The 23,049-nt window shown below is 31.7% G+C and overlaps 1 protein-coding gene across 1 annotated transcript in view; it reads left to right on the top strand.

The window, feature by feature from the left end:
- Window positions 1-21,135, top strand: part of LOC149220907 (uncharacterized) — a 29,741-nt gene extending 8,606 nt beyond the window's left edge. The window contains exon 4 of the mRNA XM_089384947.1: window positions 20,175-21,135. Within this exon, the coding sequence (XP_089241073.1) occupies window positions 20,175-20,375 (201 nt within the window). The 3' untranslated portion in view covers window positions 20,376-21,135. The remainder of the gene's footprint in view (window positions 1-20,174) is intronic.
- The last annotated feature ends 1,914 nt before the right edge of the window (window positions 21,136-23,049 follow it).

Raw genomic sequence — 23,049 nt, 5'->3', positions numbered from 1 at the left:
TTATAGTGTGATGGATCTAGAAGAAGAAGCTCAACTCAAGGCGTTAGATAACTTAGATAAGGTTCAAATACAATGGAAGGAAACCATAAAGAGGTATTAATGGATTTAGCACAACACCCTAAAAATTCCTTGGACCACTTCAATTGTGCATACCACACAACTCAAACATGTAACTTGAACCAATATCTACCTCATTTCGAACAAAATTCAATGAAAATGTTCACAAGAAAACTTTAAACCATAGACTACTTAGACTACAACAATCTTCTTTACCTTTATTGCCTACGAGAATATTATGGTGCCATGTAGAGACGGTATAGTGCCATGTGGAGATGGCTTGATGTCTAGGGTTGTCAATTCTCTATTTAAAATTTACACATACATAAACCCAATAAAATTGATAATTATATTATATATAAGTTTGAGAAGATCTTCATCCTTCCTAGTTGCTAATTTCAATTGAGGTGCTATGTTATGTTCATTGCTATAGATTGAATTCAAGAGCTTTTCATGTTACCCCTAAGAAATACTTGAGCCTACATAGTATGAAAGATGGATAATCCTCAGCCTCCCAAGAATTATTTGAGTCTTGGCCCCTAAATTGTGAAAGATAGACAACACTTAGCTTCCAATCTATGCTAGTGTACATTTGGTTTCGATCTTTGATAAATCTAAACGAAATAACTACTATCAATAATAAGATCATCATATAATGAACATAACCCATTTAAAGGAACTCGATAGTAAAAGTCTCTATGTATGTCATATAAAAGGAATTTAAGGGAACTAGACGATAAAAATGTCAATATCTCATAGAAAAGGTTTTGAGAATTTTGGGTGATTGAAATCCAGCTATATAACCTTCTTGTTGTGCCTTGTTTCTCTAAAATCACAATTTGAAAATAAAACTTTCAAGATGGAAAGTAAGCAACTATTGGAGGGAATGCAACGATTGTTGATTATAGCTTGATGGATGCATATTATGATTTTAAAATATACAGTAAAATAAATAAACAATCCAAGGTTGTTGAATATTGTAGAATATGAGAAATAATATGAACGAATTTAAAAAAATAATCCTTGGAGGTAATAGAACTTGATCGCATAATAGAAACCTTCAAGAAAATATAGCATTTCCCCTTTGTAGCTTTGAAATCCAATATGATATAAATAAGAAATATCGTTGAAGCAAGTAAATCAAAATTATGATAATGGATTGGTTGGATCTATTTCATAAATTTATAGACTAAATGCAACTTAATGCCTCTTGAAAAGTCATTGATTATAAATGCAACTTAATACCTCAATGATTATGATGTTGAGTCATAATTGTGAAGGAAATTATGTTTTTATGTAGAGTCAGTAAATGATGACTTTTATAGGTACAAGACTAATCTAGTTATATTGCTTTTAGTTTTTTTAGGAATTGTTGTTTATAGATGTTTATTAGTTATTTATTTACTTTATGATGGATGTTTCTATATTATAAAAATTTCCTAGGCTAGGCTTGCAATTGGCCTCAAAGTTGTCCAACATGCCCTTTTTCCCAATCATATAAACTCTTCATTGTCTCAAATCGAAAAGACAATGACATATTAAGTAGTTTAATTATGTCAATGTCTACATTAATAAAATATCAAGAATTGGGACTACAACCTTTAAGACCAAGAATAAAATCAAAGCTTACACCCAAATATGATTTACATGTTTATGAACCTTGAACTAGTCCACCATAATGGCTCAATATGTTGAAAAGATGAGTACAAAACAAAAGCATCTCAATTTAATAAAAACCTTCAGAAGCATCCACTTATCTTTGTCCCATTTGCAAGAAAAATAATAGCTACCTTCTTCATTATAATTTCACCAACTAAATTAAGTCTAAAAGCCAAATCTAGAGTAGAACCGTGTTCTTTTAATCATTTTCCAATCTTTGGATTAGAACGTTCTATATTTCTAAGCCCATTTGTTTTTTCTCTACTTTTAATCAATAATATAAACCATTAGAGCTCCGAGGGTTAGCTCAATTGGTTGAGTGCTCGTAGTTAAGTACCTCTGATATTGGGAGGTCACGGGTTCAAATTCTCTCGACACTCTCAGGGTTAGGCTTCGTGTTTGAGCCGATGGGAAGTGATACCTATGGGAAGTGATATCTTTGAGTGGATCCATCTTGAACAATATTTAATGGACGTAGGGACTCACCGAACTCCAGGACTATGAAACACATTGGAGAAGAAAATACTAGAAACCATGAGGACTATCTTTGTCTTAGAATTGCTTAATAAGTTTCACAATAATGATCTAAAAGTCTCTGGGGACTGTAAATCACATAGGGAAAAAAATAGTAGAAACCATTAGGACTGATTTTGTCTTAAAATTGCTTAATAAGTTTCACAATAATGATTAAAAGAAATAGCTCTTTGCAACTTAATCATAGTTGAATTCCCTAAACTTTATATCATATTTCTAGAAGGTAGTCATTGCTAGCTATTTAAGTTAGATAATTTTCCTCCAAACTGGAAAACTATCACTTATATATGTCCTCGCCAATGTTTGAACTTGATTCTACACAGAGAACCAATGAAATTCACTATTGCTTCTTAGTTTTGTTGACATAGTAAAGTGTATTTATCATTATGCAGTTCTTGGTGTAATTATAACAACTTTGTTATGACACCAACATAGACATGAGTCATTAAATTACACACTGTTGTAAGTCTAACTTACAACATGCAATAACAAGCTATATCTTGGGAATAACAAGAACACAGATATGAGAATAACCAAAGAACAATAGACTTAGGGACAAAATTCCAACCAAGTTTCTATTAGATTTTGTGTATATTTATACATGGATGATATGGTTAGAGAAGTTGTACGCACTCTCAACCAACTCTTATTTACCTTACTTTACATAGTTACTGAGTGTCTAAGAAACCCCTAGAAGAGCTCCCCCACCCTCAATGCCTTGCTCATCCCAAGCAAGAATGCAACATATCTTAGACCACTACTTTTTGTAGAAGTATCCTTATTGTATATCAACCATGCGCACTGGTCTGCAAAGGTAACTTAGCCACAATAACCGCTAGCTAGATAGGGAGATGCATGTATACAATGCTTACTACGAATTCTACTTGTCTGGTGGCTACATATATCAATTGTTCACATTCTCTGCAATCTTCTCAACCAAATAGACTACTACTCCAACTACGAATAGTCGGGCAACTCCTCTCCAATCTTGGGGCATCCTTTTCTCTCTCCACAGATGAATCCAAAGCGTGATTGTCATTCCTAGGAGTCTTTCATACAACTGAAAAATAATTGAACATTTTCCATATCGACCACCTTACTTTTTACTTTTGTCAGAACCCAAGAAAAAATTTGCAATTTTATATTAGGGGAATACAATTAGGTCACTAGTTATCATCTTATCATTTCAATGCTTAATGTGTATGTTATGCTTGTCCAGTCTCGTTCTTGACTGCATGCTTTTGTTCCTCACCTGTGGCAAGTATTTCTACCAAAGAATTATTTTTCTACTGCAATCACTTCTATCAAATATTTTCTGTTACTTGAATTCTCTGTTAATTCTGTTGCAAAATAATGTGTGTTGGTTGTAATGGATGTTATGGTGTATGTCTTCTACTGGATTTCTTTTTACAACTGTTGATTAATGTTGATGTACTTTTACATTTACTGGGATGATTACTTGTTGGTTAGTACTTATTTCTGAGAGTTTGTAATTAAATTAATGAAGGATAATTTTAACATGACTAGACAGACTGATTTGTGCTAGCGCTAGGTTTTTTTACCACTAGTGTTAGCAGAGGTTGATCTCATCAACAAAGCGTTGATTTAAATTACAAAGTCGGGCAAGATTACTTTCCATAAACAAGACTCACATTTCAACCTCACCTGACTAATGACTTTAATCACTCACTGAAAGACTTAGTCGAAAAATCAACTCAAAAAATGTTCATAAAAAACAGACTTGTTACATATTTATTATATTCATTAATTATAGACTTAACCAATATATTAAAATAAAATACATCCGAAAAATCATGCGCTACAATCAATATCATGTCCACGTTGCCTTAGATTTATTTAAGTATTTGACATTTCTTGGTGCATATACAACATAATCTGCGTTCTTTGGTCTGCTGCAACATCTTGAAACAAAATTTACTGATGCCCTACAGTAGATGGATGTGTCGTAAGATTTGCACTCCGTGTTAATTATGTTGTTAACTTTATTCTGAAGCATACTTTAAAGCTTACAAAATCACAATGTAGTCAAAAAATAGTTAGACTTCCTTCATGATGTCAACCAACAAGCAACTATAGTATTCATCCAGCAAGTGAGTCCAGTCGAGTCGATAGTCTAAGTTTGTTATGAAACCAGCTCAAGAAAATATAGAAAAGATAGATCAACGCCTTAGAATTCAGCCTCTTCGAGGGGGAAACCTCCTTTACATTACATAAATGAACAATTCTTGGATGATACAAATGAAAAGACCTCCTTTTTATATATAGGAGTCTAAGGGGTCATAACATAATCAGAGCCGACATAAAAATAATAATGTAAGGGCACAATAATAACAATAGTGAGCTTCTATGTGGCACAATAGTAACAATATGGGCACTACATGGGTACATCAATATAATAAGTGGGTTGTACTAATAACAATAAGGGGTTACACTAGTAGTATAGGGGCCTAACATGCCCCTCTCCTTCAAAAAGCGTTGTCCTCAACGCTCGAGTAGTTCTTGATGCTTCTGTATAAAATTCTTGTCCTCCCATGTGGAATCTTCAGCGGGTAAGTTCTTCTACTTGATGAGATACTCTGAAATTGATCGATTTTGTAGCTGTCGGGTTCTTGTTTCTATGACTGCTCCAAGTTCCAATATGATTTTTCCTTCTTCTTCAATTCCTGGCAATATTGTTTGAATTGGGATCTTTTGCAACCTTTGAATAAATGGCCATACTTCTTCGTCCTTCTTCCATTCATCCCTTGATTTGTTTATCCAATCTGGTTGGATAATAGAAATAACACAAAACAATGCTTCCACATCCTCATCCTTGAAGAGTCTTCCCATTCGGTAAGGTCGCAATTTTTTAAGTGCATGTAGTATTGCCAACATTTCCTTCTCATAAATAGCTTGCTTGAGATGTAGCAGTAAAAATACCCAATCACCTACATCAAAACATTTTGCACTATGATGTTGATCTACTATTGTTTCGTTTGATTTTGCACTGAAGTGGCGTTATCCTTTAAAAGTTGGAGAACTTGTTGTTGATGCTCGATGTGATCTTTCTCTGCTTGAACCTTTTTCTTCTTGATATATCCTTCTATCTCTAGATTTTGAGGAGTGGTAATTTCTTCCAATCCTTTACAAGATATGGTCTGATTCATTTGTTGATGCTCGATGTGATCTTTCACTTCTTGAACATTTTTCTTCTTGATATGTCCTTCTATCTTAATAGTTTGAGGAGTGGTAATTTCGACCAATGAATTACAAGATATGGTTGGATTCATTTCTTCTTTCTCGATGTTATCTTTCACTTCTTTCACCTTTTTCTTCTTGATATGTCCTTTTATCTTGATAGTTTGAGGAGTGGTAGTTTCGACCAATGCATTACAAGATATGGTTGGGTTCATTTCTTCTTTCTCAATGTGATCTTTCACTTCTTGCACCTTTTTCTTCTTGATATGTCCTTCTATCTTGAGAGTTTGAAGATTGGTAATTCTTGCCAATGCCTTAGAAGATATGGTCTGATTCATTTCTTCTTTCTTTGGGGTGGGGTCTTGGCGTATATCTTCTTCTTTTGATGTTTTTTGATCCTTTTCTTCCTCCTCTTCGTATTCTATGTAAAATAATTTCCTCTCAGCACACTTATGACCTTTAGTGCATTTGCTATCACAATTGTAACAAAGCCCTTTTTCTCTCTTTTCTTCCAATTGTTGTGGTGTAACCCTTGTAGGTTGTGGAAGGCTAGGAGAAACAACACTTCCACCTTTATAGTTGTGAGGGGTATGCTTCTTGGTTTCCATAATTTTTCTTTCCACTATGTCACAAAGCCCTTTTACTCTTTCCAATTGTTGTGGTGTTGCTCTAAAGGTGTTGCTCTTTGTATCCTCATAATGTGCTATTATTTCCTCCGTGAAAATTGACCATGTAACAAGTTTTTTACGAGAACAAAGCCCTTCATACCATAAAAATTGATTTGGTTCTAAATATGAAGATGCAATACATACCTTTTGTAACAGTGGTACACCATGTAGGTCGAAATATTGCTCCATCTGAAGTATCCAATTTACCGGATCCTTGCCATCAAACTTCCTCATCTTGGTTTTTCTTGATTTAAGAAGCTCGATCTTGAAACGACTGTAACTTTGTACTTTTGGATCTTTAAGTTCTGAAATTGAAACTTGTAGTATCCCTCTGTGTGCTCTTTCCAATTCCACAAGTCTGACCCAAATTGGATTCTCCAAGGAAGAGTTATGCGAAATCTCCCACAGTGACTTGATTATAGACTAGTTCGGTAAAGTGAACTTGTACGACGTGCCACGAGTAACTGTTTCAACCTTTAGATCTGAAAAATGCATATACGAAACTGCTGTCCGTCCTCTTTTTGTACCTTCTTACGAAATTTCAATCTGATCCTCAGAGAGAAAGTTATGACGATTTTTCCCAGGTCACCTGTTTCGAATGTAATTCAGGAGTCTGCAAAAAGACCAACTTCCTCAGATAATATCTCCGCAAATATAGCATGAAAAGCTCTAAAATTCGGACCCGAGGTTCAACGCGATTTCTTCTCAAATGGGTTTTTTTTGCAACTTCTGAAACGTCGCAGAAAAAAAGTTATAGCGAAAATGCCACGATGACCTGTTTGGAGCAGCAAAACCCTAGAATCCAAAGCTCTGATACCAAATGTTATGAAACCAACTCAAGAAAAGATAGAAAAGATAGATCAATACCTTAGAATTTAGGCTCTTTGAGGGGGCAACCTCCTTTACATTACATAAATGAACAATTCTTGGATGATACAAATGAAAAGACCTCCTTTCTATATATAGGAGTCTAAGGGGTCATAACATAATCAGAGCCGACATAACAATAATAATGTAAGGGCACAATAATAACAATAGTGGGCTTCTATGTGGCACAATAGTAACAATATGGGCACTACATGGGTACATCAATATAATAAGTGGGTTGTACTAATAATAATAAGGGGTTACACTAGTAGTATAGGGGCCTAACAAAGTTGGTTAGGGTGAGTCGGTTATGGTAGCTAAACTGTTGTAACTATCTTGACTATATATATATATATATTTACTGGTTTTGATTGGCTTCTCAAGGGAATATAATTTAAAGTACTACTTTTTTGGTTCTTTGCTACTACTTTGTGTATCTTCTTCTATTCTTATGTCGCATATGTTTATGTGAGTTTTTGTTTTCCTTTGTATCGGTAACCCATGTGCACTATTTGTTAGATTAGAACACACATTTTTATATAATTATAGTAGCAATATGGAATCCTAGAAATTTTTGACCTAGTTTTGAGTATTAGGGCCTAAAACATCTAAAGCACATAGAGAGAGAACTTGAACTTGCAACATTCATTAGATGTTCTGATGATTTGCCCAATATGTGCATATAGCACATTGGTAGAATTTGTAGATCTGAAATAGGTAAAATATCAACATAAATTAAAATCTAATTTTCGTGTAGTCCTTGGACTATGAATTATAACAAAAAGAAAATCCATTCAACTCACATCCCCACTTATCCTTTGTTTTAGACAAGGGAAATCATTTTCAATTGAAGTTAATGTAAGAGCAAAGTATCCTCCCTCGCACTTCCAATTTAAGTTAATGTAAGAGCAAAGTACACTCCCTCACTTAAAATGTCTAAAACAAATTCCATTAATAATGGAGGATTAACATTATAATGGATCAAGTTGATGTTTCTCTAGAGATTGATGCTATAACTTAAAACTCAAGACATCACATGGTGATTAAGTGAACCTTAAGTTGATCATCTAGGTTAAGATACCCATTATAAAAGACTTTTGAGTGTAAGTGATGTTCCCTTTAATGTAAAATGTGTGAGGCGAAAATTGTTCCTTCTTAGTCTCAACTCATCAATACACTTGTATTTTCAAACAAATAATAATTACTTTTCCTAGATTGCGACTTGGTTCACTTATAAAATAAATATTCTTCCTAGATTGTGACTTGGTTCACTTATAAAATAATTATTCTTCCTAGATTGTGACTTCGTTGACCTACTAACCTAGTACAAGTAATTCAAAAAGTATGCCATTGCTTTAAACTAAGAAGAGGGAGTTGGGTTAACTTACATGCTATTATTAGTTTATTATCTTCAAACAAATAATAAGTATTTTTCCTAGATTGTGACTTTGTTGACCTACTAACCTAGTACAAGTAATTCAAAAAGTATTCCATTGCTTTAAACTAAGAAGATGGAGGTGGGTTAACTTACATGTTATTATTAGTTTATTATGGGATATGTTCTTCCCAACCTATTACGTTTTACTATTTTTAAAAATATACATATGAATTCCAAGAATGTGACTTGGTTGACCTACTCACCTAGTATAAGTAATTCAAAAAGTATGCCATTGCTTTAAACTGAGGTGGGGGTTAACTTACATGCTATTAGTTTATTATAGGATATCTTCTTCCCAACCTATTACGTTTTACTATTTTTAAAAAATAGACATATGAATTCCAAGAATGTGACTTGGTCGACCTAATCACCTAGTACAAGTAATTCAAAAAATATGCCATTGCTTTAAACCGAGGTGGGGGTTAACTTACATGCTATTAGTTTATTATAGGATATCTTCTTCCCAATTTTTTAAAAATATACATATGAATTTCCAAGAATTATTACTTGGGTTTGAATATGTTGTTACCTCATTGGACTTGCTCACGAATTATTAAAATTTGTAGAATCCTTCTGTTATGTACATGATAAAAGAAATGGATGCTTGAACTTCATGAATTGAAACTAAAACTTAAGCCTAAACTAATTCTATACAACTCACAATAGTTATATAACATTCGGGGTGGTTTGTATATTTAAACACTAAAATAGTTACTTATCATGACTAAATCTACACTAGAAGATGGGGAGTTAGTATATGTTAATGTAGTCATAGAAATATTCTCATATTTCTATGATCCGCGGGTGTTTTTGAAGCTACTCTCCTCAATATCTTAATGGATTTATCTTATAAGGGATTTAGTGTTATCAATTCACTATGGTTATTTATACATGATCTAGTATTTACAAGCTAGGTTTCATGTTAGTTATTGAACAAGTGTCAAAAATAAAAGTTTCTAATTTTTTTATGTCCTATTGAAAATGCAAAGTTTGCAACTTAATTCATATACAAAATGATAGGATTCTATGACTATATAATTGTGTAGTGTTTGACGTAAAAATGGACGAGATAAGCTATCTACAGGGTTACTCTTTGAGTGGTGGTTAAAATTTGAAGGGTTTTATAAATTGTGTATTAGTTATTACTATGACAATATATAATTGTGTAGTGTTTGACATAAAAATGGAGGAGATAAACTATCTACAAGGTTACACTTTGTGTGGTGTATTAGTTATTATTGATTGATCCAACTTGGATGTGATTCATCCACTTGGAAAGGATAAATTTCATACTATTACATTGATTCAAGCTCAAATATCAATGCAATTAGTGTAAAAATTACAAAGATATTATTTATAGATGATTATAGACTTGTTCCTAGAGAAGGGTCTAAATGGCACTTTAACTTCAACATAAAATTTGATTGGGTGTCCAAACTAAGGGATTCAAAAGGTGGTTGGAAGAGGACATCAATGAGAATATTCATTACATAATTTGGACTTTTATGTATTTGTTTGAAAGTCTATATATATATAGTATGGATGTTAGAGATTGGGAAAAAAATCCTATTTTGTAAAGTATGATAAAAATGATTGTAGAATCAACAACCCACAAGATGTAGAACAATTGAGGACATGGTGTTCTATTAAGACGCTCCTTGTGTAAAGGTAATCGATTTGAAACACTGTGGGTTTTAAAAATCTGACCAAACCCACAAGATGTAGAACAATTAAGCACATGTTGTTCTATTAAGACAGTCCTTGTGTAAAGGTAATCGATTTGAAACCCTATGGGTTTTAATCGATTTGAAACCCTATGGGTTTTAAAAATCTGACCACATTACCGGTTGGTGTGGCTTAGGTCATGTATGATCCTTGGGTAATTTTGGATACTTAGATGCCCTTGGAGCCAAAGGCTAGTCCTAAAAGTCACAAACAAACTATAAAACAAAGAAGAAAACAATAATTGTTGAATCTTCATAGCTTTCAATGTGAAACTCCTATTGAGGTAGATTTTAGGGTTTTTGTTTTTATAAAAATATGACGATATTTCCAATTTTTCAGAGATGCATACCTAATCTAGCTAGAGTAGGTTACACTCTATGATTGTGTATGTGAAAGAAAGGTTGTGTTAAAATATATTCAATTCTTATTATACTTAGGTGAAGTTAAAAAATTGTAGGATAATCTCCCTATAACCTCTAAATGTTTCATCACTTTTAAGGAATTATGAAGAAATTATGGAAAATATGGATAAAGGAAATGAAAATGAAGGAAAATAGGCCAATGAATTTATTTTCAATAAAGAGGAACTCATGAATAATGGTGCTATAGTATTCAAGTTGCAAAATGAAAAAAAGAGCTTAGGAAAGAGAGTCTCTAGAAAGCATGAAGATATATCCAAATTATGAAAACACAATAAAACACTAATTAAAGAGATTAATATATTAAAAGAGAGAATATCATCAAATTGATGCACGATTGAACTTGAATATCATAAATTGCAAGATGGTAGGAGCAATGAAGAAGACATGTATATGAGAGTTTGAAGAAGTTATAAATGCATATCATGATAAAAGCGAAGATTCAAGAATAATGAAAGAAATTTATGGATAAATTATTTCCTTACCTTCAAGAGGAAAATGAAGAGAAGACAAAGAAAAGTCATAAAATATTCTCAGACAAATGCACGATTGAACTTGAATTTCATAAATTGCAAGATGGTAGGAGCAATGAAGAAGACATATGTATGAGAGTTTGAAGAAGTTAGAAATGCATACATGATAAAAGATAAGATTCAAGAACCATGAAAGAAATTTATGGATAAATTATTTCCTACCTTCAAGAGGAAAATGAAGAGAAGACAAAGAAAAGTCATAAAAATATTTTCAAACAAGTGGATGCCTAGCTTGAAAAGGTAAATCTTGATATCTAGTTTGAAAAACCTTAGAGTAGAAGGCCAGAAATAAACCATGAATAAAGAACAAGCACAAAACATAGATTGAATATTTCGCTAAAACATAAAATTAAGACATGTTTGATAACAGAGAAAGAAAACAAATTTTGTAAGAATTGAATGATATCAACATCCTTATTACAAAATAATTTAGAGACGAGTCAAAAAAAGCACATATCAACAAGTACATGTTTAAGGAAGTGGATTTTATAATAAAAAATATTGATGGAATCTGTTAGGTACAACTAAGTCACAAAATCTTGTTGATGACAAAAAAGCACAGATTGTTGGAGAGGTTATGAGCATACATGTAAGCTAAGGCGAAATAACTATATAAAGAAAAAGTTAAAACTATCAAATATTGAGACTAATAAGTATTTCTTATGCATGGATAAATGATCAAGAATGATGAAAATTTAATGCAAATTTATGATAATTATATAGATGAGTTTCATATTAACATACTTATTCTCACTCATTTCTCATGTAGGCCTATTTCTAGGATGACCAACTATCTACTTATACAACTTAGCACTCATATTTGACTAGAGTGTCATATTAACATACTTATTCTCACTCATTTCTCATGTATGCTTATTTCTAGGATGACCAACTATTTACTTATACAACATAGCACTCATATTTGATTAGAGTGTCAAAACAATTCCCTCCCTTTGGGGAATTTTTTGTCCTTGAGAATTTCCAAGAGGGAGGGAATTATTATGACACATTAGCCAATATTAATGGTCACTTGGATAAGTAGATAGTGGATCAGCCTATAACTAGACATATATGAGTAATTAATAATAATCGATATATATAGATAGAACCTCATTCGAATGAGGGAGGGAATTAGTATTACACACTTAGCCAATATTAGTTGTCACTTGTATAAGTAAATAGTAATACCATGTAGAACTAAGTATATAGGGGTATTTGTAAGTGAAAATTAGTATGTAGCTGAAATTAATCATCTATTCTGAAAGAGAAAATTATTTTAACCCAACCTAATATTAGCAATTGCATTAATAAGTAATTAATAAGTAATTAATTGTAGGTTGACACAAAATTAGACATATATAAAGAATGAGTTAGGATTCATATATACAAATAAAATTTATCCATCTTTCATCCTCAAAGCATTTCCAAGAACAAGAGAGTTCTTATAACACTCTAGCCAATATTAGCCATGACTAGTATGAGTAAATAGTAAGTTAACTTAAAATTAGTGACGCTTGAGTAATGAGTAAGAATGAAAATATAGAAGAAAACTATCTTCCATTTCTAAGAGGGAGGGAACTGTTATAACACTCCAAATTATATGATGAATCAGTTGTCACTTGTATAAATAAATAAAAGGTTAGCCTAGAACTAGGACTATATCAGTAAAGACTGAGAGGTAATATAAATGAAAATTATAGTATTTCTCTCACATAATGATATGTGATTATTTGATATTGTTATTTTATTGAGAGTTATAATCTTAATATATTCAGGACTTATTACATCACTAATTATTATCAAGAGTCTTGGAAAGTGCGTTATGCATATATATTGTGACATGTATTCAATGATGGTTAATTTAGGCCATAAGAAAAAGGCCTAAAGTAAGGAATAAAATTTATAATTTATAATCCATTAAAATGAAAGCTATCTTTGGTGATTAAAGTAAAATAATTGTTATTATTCATGCAACGCAACGGCTTATATGCCACTACGGAAGCAAACATTGAGACTAAACACATTAGCTTGCATATCATCAAATATACTCAATAATATCTTGAGTAAAGAGTCCCAAAGTCAATGATTGAATATAATGTACATTAAATATGTTACAAAGATTTCTTTCTCCAGAAATATGTATGTCAAAGCTTATATTACATTTAATTTGTATTTGTTATTTACTACCATTTCTTAATAAATTACATTTAATCTTCATTTTAAATTGTCACTTTTTATAGAGTATAAAAAATAAACGATAAAAAATTATTCTACATTTTGAATAAATTTATTAAAAAAAAAAATTACATTTAAATAAATCACTCACTGAAACCATGTGTATGTTAAGGTCATACATTAGTCCCTTATATTTAACGAATCATTTATTTTGACCACGAGTCTCTCAAGGTCGGTACAACAATGCATTTTTATTGTGATACCTCATAATCTAGGATCCAATAGAGTCTATGCTTTGTAATAGCATGGATTGTAAGTAATATTTTTTTTTTATAAAGAAAAAGAAAAGTACAAAACTTTGAAGGGGAAGAAGAGATGATTGTAGATAGGATGGGGATAGTTATTTATTAGGGAAAGAAAAACCTTTTTTACTTGCAGGATATCAAACATCTACGCATATAACCATTCATCTATTTTCACAAATCTAAGTTTAACAAGAATGCTAGTTCAATTTAAAATGCTCTATTCAAAAATGTGTATACCTTGTGTGAGATGACATGAGGTTACAATTAAGACCAAGGAGGGTGTATTCAAAAATGTGTATACCTTGTGTGAGATGATATGAGGTTACAATTAAGACCAAGGAGGGTGTGTTTTCTTGTGTTTCTTTCATCCATGCTTTGTTATAGTATGGGTTGTGAGTAATATTTTTGTTATGAAGAAAAAGTGAACTTTTGAATGGGAAAAGGAGAAGATTCAAGATAGGATAGGGAGAGTGATCCATTATGGGAAAGAAAAACCAATATCAAACACATTTCCTTAGACTTATTTATTTATTTTTGCATGTTTAATTTTAATAAAAAATATATGTTAAAAAATTGTTAATTTAATTTAAAATATTTATTTTCCACATAAGGTTACATTTAGATGAAAGATGAGGTTTATTTGTGTTTCCTTAGAGAGAGGATAGTTCATCAGTCCTTCACTTGTTTGAATTTGTAGTTACCAAGGTTTTTTAGAGTACATCTTTACCTCACTTGGTTTATCGGTATGATATTTTCTTTGCCATATGGCATAATATCAAAATACCTGTAGTGAATCCATTGGAAAGAATCCGTAAGTTACATATGGAAATATAATCCATCTAGAAGTTAATACGCACAATTATCTATGAAAGTGGCTTTTATCATGAGTGAAGTGGTTCATTTTAGTTGATCTTTTTTGAGTGAAGCTTTCCACAACTTAAGAGGTTCTTAGAGTGCCATTACTTAGGTTTTAGTTCAAATTGTTAGGATTTTGAAATTAAGTGCGGGGATGTTGAAATTAGAATCGTAGGTGCTAATAGGCAAGGGTGAAATTTAGAAGATGGATCTACAAATTCAGATCAATATGTTAGATTGATTTAAGGTGTTTTTGCATGATTGATTTTTCTCATTGCATGTGGATATATTTAACTATAAAATTAGAATCGTAGGCCCTAATAGGTCAAAGGTGAAATTTAGAAGATGGATCTATAAATTCATATCAATATGTTAGATTGATTTAAGGTGTCTTTGCATGATTGATTTTTCTCATTGCATGTGGATATATTTAACTATATTATTGTTGCAGGGTTGATTTAAATGAAGATGTAATGAAATTCGTCCACACCGATAAGGGCATAAGATTGAGTGTGAAAGTTATCACTTTTGGGGGCTAGGACAAATCACTTGTAGTTCCTAGGATTATAGAAAATCATAGGTGCTAAATTTTGCACATGGGTTAATTTTCCATGTTTTTTTCTAGAAAAAGATTTTTCAATTTCCATTTTTCTAAACAAAGATTCTTCCAAATTTTGTATCACCAAAATATAAGAACTATATAAAATCCTAGAAAGTTGATTTTTTTACAAAAATATCACCAAACATTTAAGGTGTGATACAGGGGCATATGCTTGCCAATCTCTAGATTCCAATTTTAACATGGGAAAAGTATTCTTAGGTAGAAAGTCATGGGAAATAGTTAATAATTTTAGTGATCATTTTTTAAATAATTTCTTAATGACCCTAGTTTTCTTGGATAAGTACATTTAATTTTTTGAATTTTTGTGTTGTAATTTTGCAACATTTGAATTTTTGTAATTACTATTGTAGCAGTAGTTTTCTTAGAAATTTTTATTTTTTAGTTTGGGACTTTAATAGGATTTATTATGCTTTTATTGTATGTTTTTCGAAAGTGCATACAAAAGATATATATGAAGAATATATGATTTTAATAAAGTTTTCTAGTTTAAGAAGGCTCATATTTACAATGCCTTAGGATAGGAGGAAAAAAACCCTTAATTTAATGAAAGGTTTTTTAATTATTGCCTACTGGGGACAACTTAATTGGCAATTGCCATGTTGTGATGTATTACATAAATCATGAAATCAAGGTTCAATTCCCCATGGGTCAAACAAAAAAAAATGAAAAGTTTTAATTATTAATTTAGAAATTGAACAATATTTATCCTATATTGTATGTCTAATATTTAAACTCTATAGCGTATATTATTTTAATAATAATGTATACGAAATAGGTAATGCTTTGATTTTCCCTCCCGGTAAGAAACTATGTTGTATTTTGTTACTTGTCTAATATTTAAACTCTATAGCCTATATTATTTTACTAAGGTATACAAAATAGGAAATGCTTTGATTTTCCCTCCCGGTAAGAAGCTATAAGCAACGGTCTTTATTCCATCAAAGTCACCTTAGACTTGACCCTAGTTTGATCACGTCACATGATGGATAACAACCACCATATTCAATGTTATTGCAAACTCTATGTCATAGCACTGTGAAGATATATATAAGCTGTACCAAATAGCACATGATGATCGAAGAAGAATTTTGGGTTTTCCTTAAGTTGCATGCATGGGCCTCATCGTATATAGCCACGGTCAAAATCCAAAATGGTCAATACTTTCATTTGATAAAAAAAAGCTTTCGAAGATTGTTGTTTTAATTAGGCTGTGTTAGTTTTTAACATTATTGTTGGGTGAAGTTAATTAAAGATTAAGTGTGAAGGTTCAACAAGGGAATGGGATTAGTAGTCGGAAGCAAAAAGTTAGAAGGGTTGTAGTGTCTTGCTTAGTTTCAGTGGTCATAATACGAAGACTGTGGCCATGAATATGAACCCTTTCAGAGAATCATCTTCATCTTCCTTCCCATGTAGAGGATCCTTTTAGAGAATCATCTTGCTTCACATGGAGAGATCTAGTACACGGTTTTCCCAAGCTTAGTTTGGCGTTTGGATCTATGCAAGGCAAAATGCATATTACCCTAACTAATTAACGGGAATAAATAGAACCTTTGTAGGATTGTACTTGGTCATGGCTAAGCTTTAACTAGCATCAGTTCAGTCGCTTACAATGATTTGAGTTGAGGTGAAGAAGTGTAAGGTAAGTACTCCGTAGTGAATTTAGTTAAGGTGAAGAAATGTAAAGTAATGCATTATCAGTAAGTATTATGAGACTTGACATCATGTGTGATGGTGAATTTGTATTTTGATGGAGATTTATATTTGTACTGCTAACCACAAACCATTTATTTACATGGTTGAGTTGGTTGTAGGACACACATGTAGATTTTGCCATTGTTGGAGATGGTTATCTCCATAAATAATCACATGGAGTAACAAAAACCAAATCATTCAATGAAGTCTGTTGTCACCTATATGAAATGAATAGTCTTTATTATAAATAGTAAGCCCAAAACGTAGAGGGTTTGCTACACCATTACACTTTCGTATCTTTGGAGATATTTCTTCCGTTGACAAACACCACTAAACGAAAATCTGTATGTTCAATAATGAATCCTCGTACAACCTTTGAAATAAAGACCACAATTAAAACAAAAGCCATTCATTTTTTATGAAATACCTTTTCGCAGTTAATCTTGCAATCCGATATTAATATGATTGCATTATTATTTCAAGGCAAGCAGTTTGGTGTGGCATTTACACCTAGAGCGTTCCAGAACTGCCACTTACTAATATAAAGAGGGAAATGAATTATTATTATCCTTTTTCCTACCATTTTGAAATCAATATTATGTACAAGAATGGTTGGATCATGTGCAGGGCCAAAAACAAAAAAAAACACTTCAATGTTTCACAAGCTAGGAGATGCATACTGTTTCATAAACTCATGAAAATATAAGCCAAACAATGTAAATCCTTTCAACAAAGAAACGTACCGGATACACTGACGAACAAAGAAACGTACCGGATACACTGACGAATTCGAAACTAAGGACATGAATTTTCGAGTATATCATATCAAGGAGCAAAGTTAAATGTGAGGAGTTTAGCAAGGGACTGAGGCGCGTAAGCATCCACTTGAAATCCGACTTCTTTTTAAGTGCATAGGTAGTGTTTAGTAATAGATAACCTCTAATTCTGATAAATAACTTGCAAGTCAGAGAAAAGCTCGACATACAATAGAATCAAAATTAATATCCAGCTCATTTATACATAAATTGTTATATGAATTCGTTTTGAAATATATATATATATATATATATATATAATACCGCTATAGGTAATCAATTCTTGCAAGGTGTTTTGGCCCCTTTGCTGTTACCGTACAAGCTCCTAGCCAATGTTCAGCCATATTGAAATCCATTTGATAGTTTAATGTCCATAGTTTTATTTCAGTGCTAGCACTCATATTGTTGCACCATGTCCACGCTAGTTTTAGTTACGGTGTAATTGACTGAACTATCCTTATTTACAACATAAATAATGACACCAGATATTGTTATACTTTTTCCATTTTCACACTATTGTTCACACCCCTTGAAAATTTATTTGATAGTGTATTTATTTGCTAGATTCGGTTCAGTACCCTAATCCATTGAATTGCCATCTAACTTTTTCTTTCTTCAACATACTTTGTTCTCGTTCATTGGCCATAGAGCGTGTTTGAATATTCACAGTTAAAGGGGGTGCCCTTTCGCTTTATGTATGAAGTGTGGCCAGAGATGATTGTTATGTCTACAAAGAACCAGATTTGCCCAACTGGTGCATGGTAATCATATATATATCCATTTTTTTTCCCTGGAGTGATATCCATTCTTCCATAGGAAACGGGCGATGATATCGGCTGGAGATACAATGTACGTTCCATGTCTTTTGAAAACTGACCATATGAGTATACGTCATATAAACTTTGACCGTGTATGGTGGTGAGTTCCGTTCTGCCTGCGGTCAAACGTCCACAACTTCATGATTTTGATGTGATCTACATGAAATCATTGGAACTTGTTCTACTTTTATAACATCATGAAATAGATATGCCACAATTTTTATTTGGTAACGAGCAAATCAATCGATTTTTCATTTTCGTCCTTGCTAATTTCTATGTGATTCAATTCTCCAATATTTTCATGGTATCTAACTTTTGCTTCTGTTAAATGATTTTTTGGGTGTTTTAATGGGTTTAATGGGATGTCCAATCAAAATGATTTGGTCCATTTCCCTAATGATTCCAAATAAGCTACTTACTGGTTGCGGGAATGTAGGTAGTGTTTTTTTCCAGAAACCAACTACGATGAGGTGTCTGTATGTAGTACGATACAATACGAAAGAAATCTCACCAGTCACCACTAAGATTGCTCCACCATTTCAGCAATTTGATTCTTTCCCATCAAATGACAAGGTTAGGTCACCCACGCGAGTTGTATGGAGGAAAGAATGCTTCTTTGAGGGTTGGATTTGACTGCTAGAAAATAGGTTGATTGTATCGTATTTCCTTCGTTTTCGCAACCTGACACACCTAGCTGGTGCGCGTATCATATCGTATCGTAGAAAAGCAGGATTCATGCTTGAGTGGCGTGGCAAGTTTGATGAACGATTATGGCGAAAACACGTTAAAAGATTGTGTTCACATGGTCGAACATAATGTGTTACCTATGCACATTATTCGCCACTTTCGATGGAGCATTCCCATAAATTTTAAAATTCATTTTCACAACGATGGGTTGTGTTCACATGGTCGAATAACATGTCTTCTGGCCAGAATATTCTACCATGTCTTCTGGCCACAATATTCCAGCTAAGACTTTCGCTGGAAGCATTCCCATAAATTTTATAGTTCCTTTTCACAACGATACCAGCAGAAGTTTCCGGAAGCTTGAATGATTTGCGTCGATTTCGTTATGAACAAGCAACCGTTTTAACGGTCAACCCAGTGTTTCGTTCTCATGGAGCGCTGCAATGAATTTCGAGACGTGCAAAATGAAAAAAGATTTCGACGGCTTGACAGATACGCATAAGGCATGGCGCCATTAATGTACTAGAATATATGGAAAACAATAATAATGATCGCGTATTAAACCAACCGGCCCCTCACCCGCGTTAAACGCATGCATGCATGCAAGCATATCCCCTTCTTTCCACGGATTCAGAGGAGGCCGCAGAATAGTCATCCAGAAGACGTGAAGAATTGTAAATACAGGGTCTGAAAGATACGACCTCCCAACGCATTTGGCGTGGATGCCGCCTGTTTTCATTCTAATGGGTATTTAAAACTGGCGAAAATACCGCTGACATCAGACCTAGCCAATGCGCTGACCAGTAACAACTGCCCTCTAATCACATCCTGGTGTTTGAATTCTCTCAGAAAAGGTGGGGGCCCTTCCTACAGTTGGATGTGGGGGCCCTTGCCACCCAATCAACCTGCCCACAGTTCGCGTGATGGCAAAGCCATTTCTTTGACAGTTTGTTTAAGAATAAAGGTTGCGTAGAGTTTGGATTGGACATGGGGAATTTTGAGATTAATTCTGTATTAATATTGGGATCCTTTAATTATATCTTTGTGTTGTGCTGTATGAAAGGAATCCAATTGCTGATGGCCTATTCTTTTCCATGATTGATGCAGATTGAAATTAGCTGCAAAGGACAACAGTTGTTGCCTTCTCTGACACTGCAACACGTACGAGATGTCATGTGGTCTTCCAGCTTCAAAGATGACCAAATATCCGCCAGAAATATTGCTTCTAACAATTATACTTCCATGGACCACTTAATGGTTTTACATTACCGGAGAAAACCTGTTGAGGTTGTTACCAGTTTACTTTAACTCTCATGGTTTTCATGTATGTGAGAATCATACCAATAATATGTTTGCTCCACGTAATACGCGCATCATTGAAAAGCAGCAACAGAAGAGCGTGTGTTTGAATAAGAATGCCAGATGATTTTTTTGTTGCATCCCGTCAGTTTATGTTTGTTTGTAATTCCCACCGCCTTTGTTTTTCTTCTTCTTTGAATCTACCCTTGTCTTTATGTGAGCCAGACTAAGCATGTTGAACGCGAAGTCATGGTTAAAGTTATAGGTCAAGCGTGTGGGTTTGAAATTACAATCCGTGATTTGAACTAGATTGTCATTTCAAACTCTATGAGTGTAACAAGGTCAGATCAAGAATTATTAGGATTTTTGGCCACACCTGGCAATTAAACATAATGACAGAACTTCAAAGCAGTGGACTTGGAGAGGAGTGCAAAAAACCACTCCATTAATGTACCCGAATTTCATGCCCTAGGATAAAGGGGAAGTCAAGCAAAAGCAGAAAACGGAGCAACGTTACTTTTACTTCCCTGTAATCATGCATCTCTGTACACGTCATGTTTTTTAGGTTTTTTTAAAAACTATCAGTAATGAGAAGTATCTTCTTCCACCACATTTCTCTCTTTTTCATTTAATTCTTCATAAGAAATTCTTAAGGATAACAGATTGTATTGTAAAAGGAAAACAAAACAGGGAAACGATGCATCTCTGCACACGTTATGTATTTTTTTTTTTAATAACTATTAGTAATGAGAAGTATTTTCTTCCACAACATTTCTCTCTTTTACATTCTTCATAAGAAATTTATAAGGACATTTCTCTCTTTTACATTCTTCCTAATAAATTTATGATTATATTGTAAAAAGAAAAAAACAATGTAATGATGATTTTATAGACTATTTTTTAAAATATCATTTTTTATTTATTCATTGTTAATGCAAACATTTTACACCCAGTGTGCAAGATATGTTAGTTTTGCATCATGTTGTTCGATCGATACCACTACGACTTCATGCTGCGATATTTTTACTACGCAGAAAATTCAATGCTGCGACCCAATCGAATTATTTTTACTACACAGAAAATTCAATGGGACACATTTCGAAGCTTCAAATCTGAAAAAAATGGTTCATAAATAAGGAAATCAATATGTACGACTCTACTATTACTTTTCTTTTCAGTGGCGTATTAAGAGTGTACTAAATATTATATATATTGTTATATATTTAATTCATTCTTGTGAATTGCCAAATTATATAATTGCCAAGTTTAATATACACTGTTATTACTATAACATTTAATAATATACTATATTACTGGATACAAATTATTTACACATAAATAGATGATCACTCATTTTAAAATTCTAATGAGAAAGTAACTTAATGAGAAAGTAACTTTCACACGAAAAAAAATATATTTTATATTATTTTATTTTCCACATGTATAGGATGACTTCTGGGTCAATTATATATATATATATATATATATATATATTTATTTATTTATTTATTTATTATTTATTTTTGATATGTATAGAGTTCTAATATATATATGATCAATTATATATATATATATATATTTATTTATTTATTTATTGTGTGAAATATAATAATCAATTATATTTATATTAATAATTATTAGATGTATATGTATTTTAAAAGTAAATTTATTTTCTGTAATATTTTAAACATATTTAAAAAAAAAACTAAATTAAATATAAATATAATTTTACTATAACATTTCAGAAAATAATATCTTTCATTTCAAAAAAATAATATCTTCATTTCCTTTATGTATATATTTATTTAATTATTATATTTTAATTAAAAAATATTTAATCAACAATATTGATTTTAAATTTATATTTATTTATTATGTTTTAGTTAAAAAACATCTACTAAACAATATGATTTTAAATTTATTTTAAAATAAGAATTAAATATTATTGTGTGAATAATTTTTTACCATATTAATTTTAAATTTATTTTAAAGTAAGAATTAAATTAAATATTATTTTGTGAATAACTTTTTTCAATATTGATAATATATCCATTTCTACTTATATAATCTAGTTTTTTATGGCCATTATATCCATTTCTACTTATATAATCTAGTTTTTTATGTAATCTAGTTTTTTATGGCCATTCCCACCATATAATTTGTGGTAAATTGCTCTTTTGTTTGTTGATAAACCCATAAAAAAGATATTAATCATCTTGAACATGGCCACATACATGGACGAGATAATATTTAGTTATTAATAAATAAAGAAAAGTGATGATTGATGCATATGATTTATACAGATTATAATTAATTAATTATATAATTACTATAATACTCATATGACATTGTTTCAGTATTATAATATTATTTTAATATTTTAATTTATTTTATGTAAGTTATATTTTCCCATGATAATTTTAAGATATTATCTAATTTTTATTAGATGAGTCATTACATGGTTTAGTATTATAATATTATTTTAATATTTTAATTTATGATATGTAAGTTATATTTTTCCAATTTATTATGTACTTATGATAATTTTAAGATATTTTGTAATTTTTATTAGATAAGTCATTATTTTTACAAAAAACGATTATAAATATATGTAATTTTCTCTATTTTGATGACATGATTTTATGCAATTTTCATGATTTATTAGTAAGATGTTATGCAAATA

This window comes from Pinus tabuliformis, chromosome Q (assembly GCF_031772625.1).
Source record: "Pinus tabuliformis cultivar Carrire ecotype Pingquan chromosome Q, CPIR1, whole genome shotgun sequence".
Classification (NCBI taxonomy): Eukaryota; Viridiplantae; Streptophyta; class Pinopsida; order Pinales; family Pinaceae; genus Pinus; species Pinus tabuliformis.
This window is presented reverse-complemented; position numbering and strand designations above follow the sequence as displayed.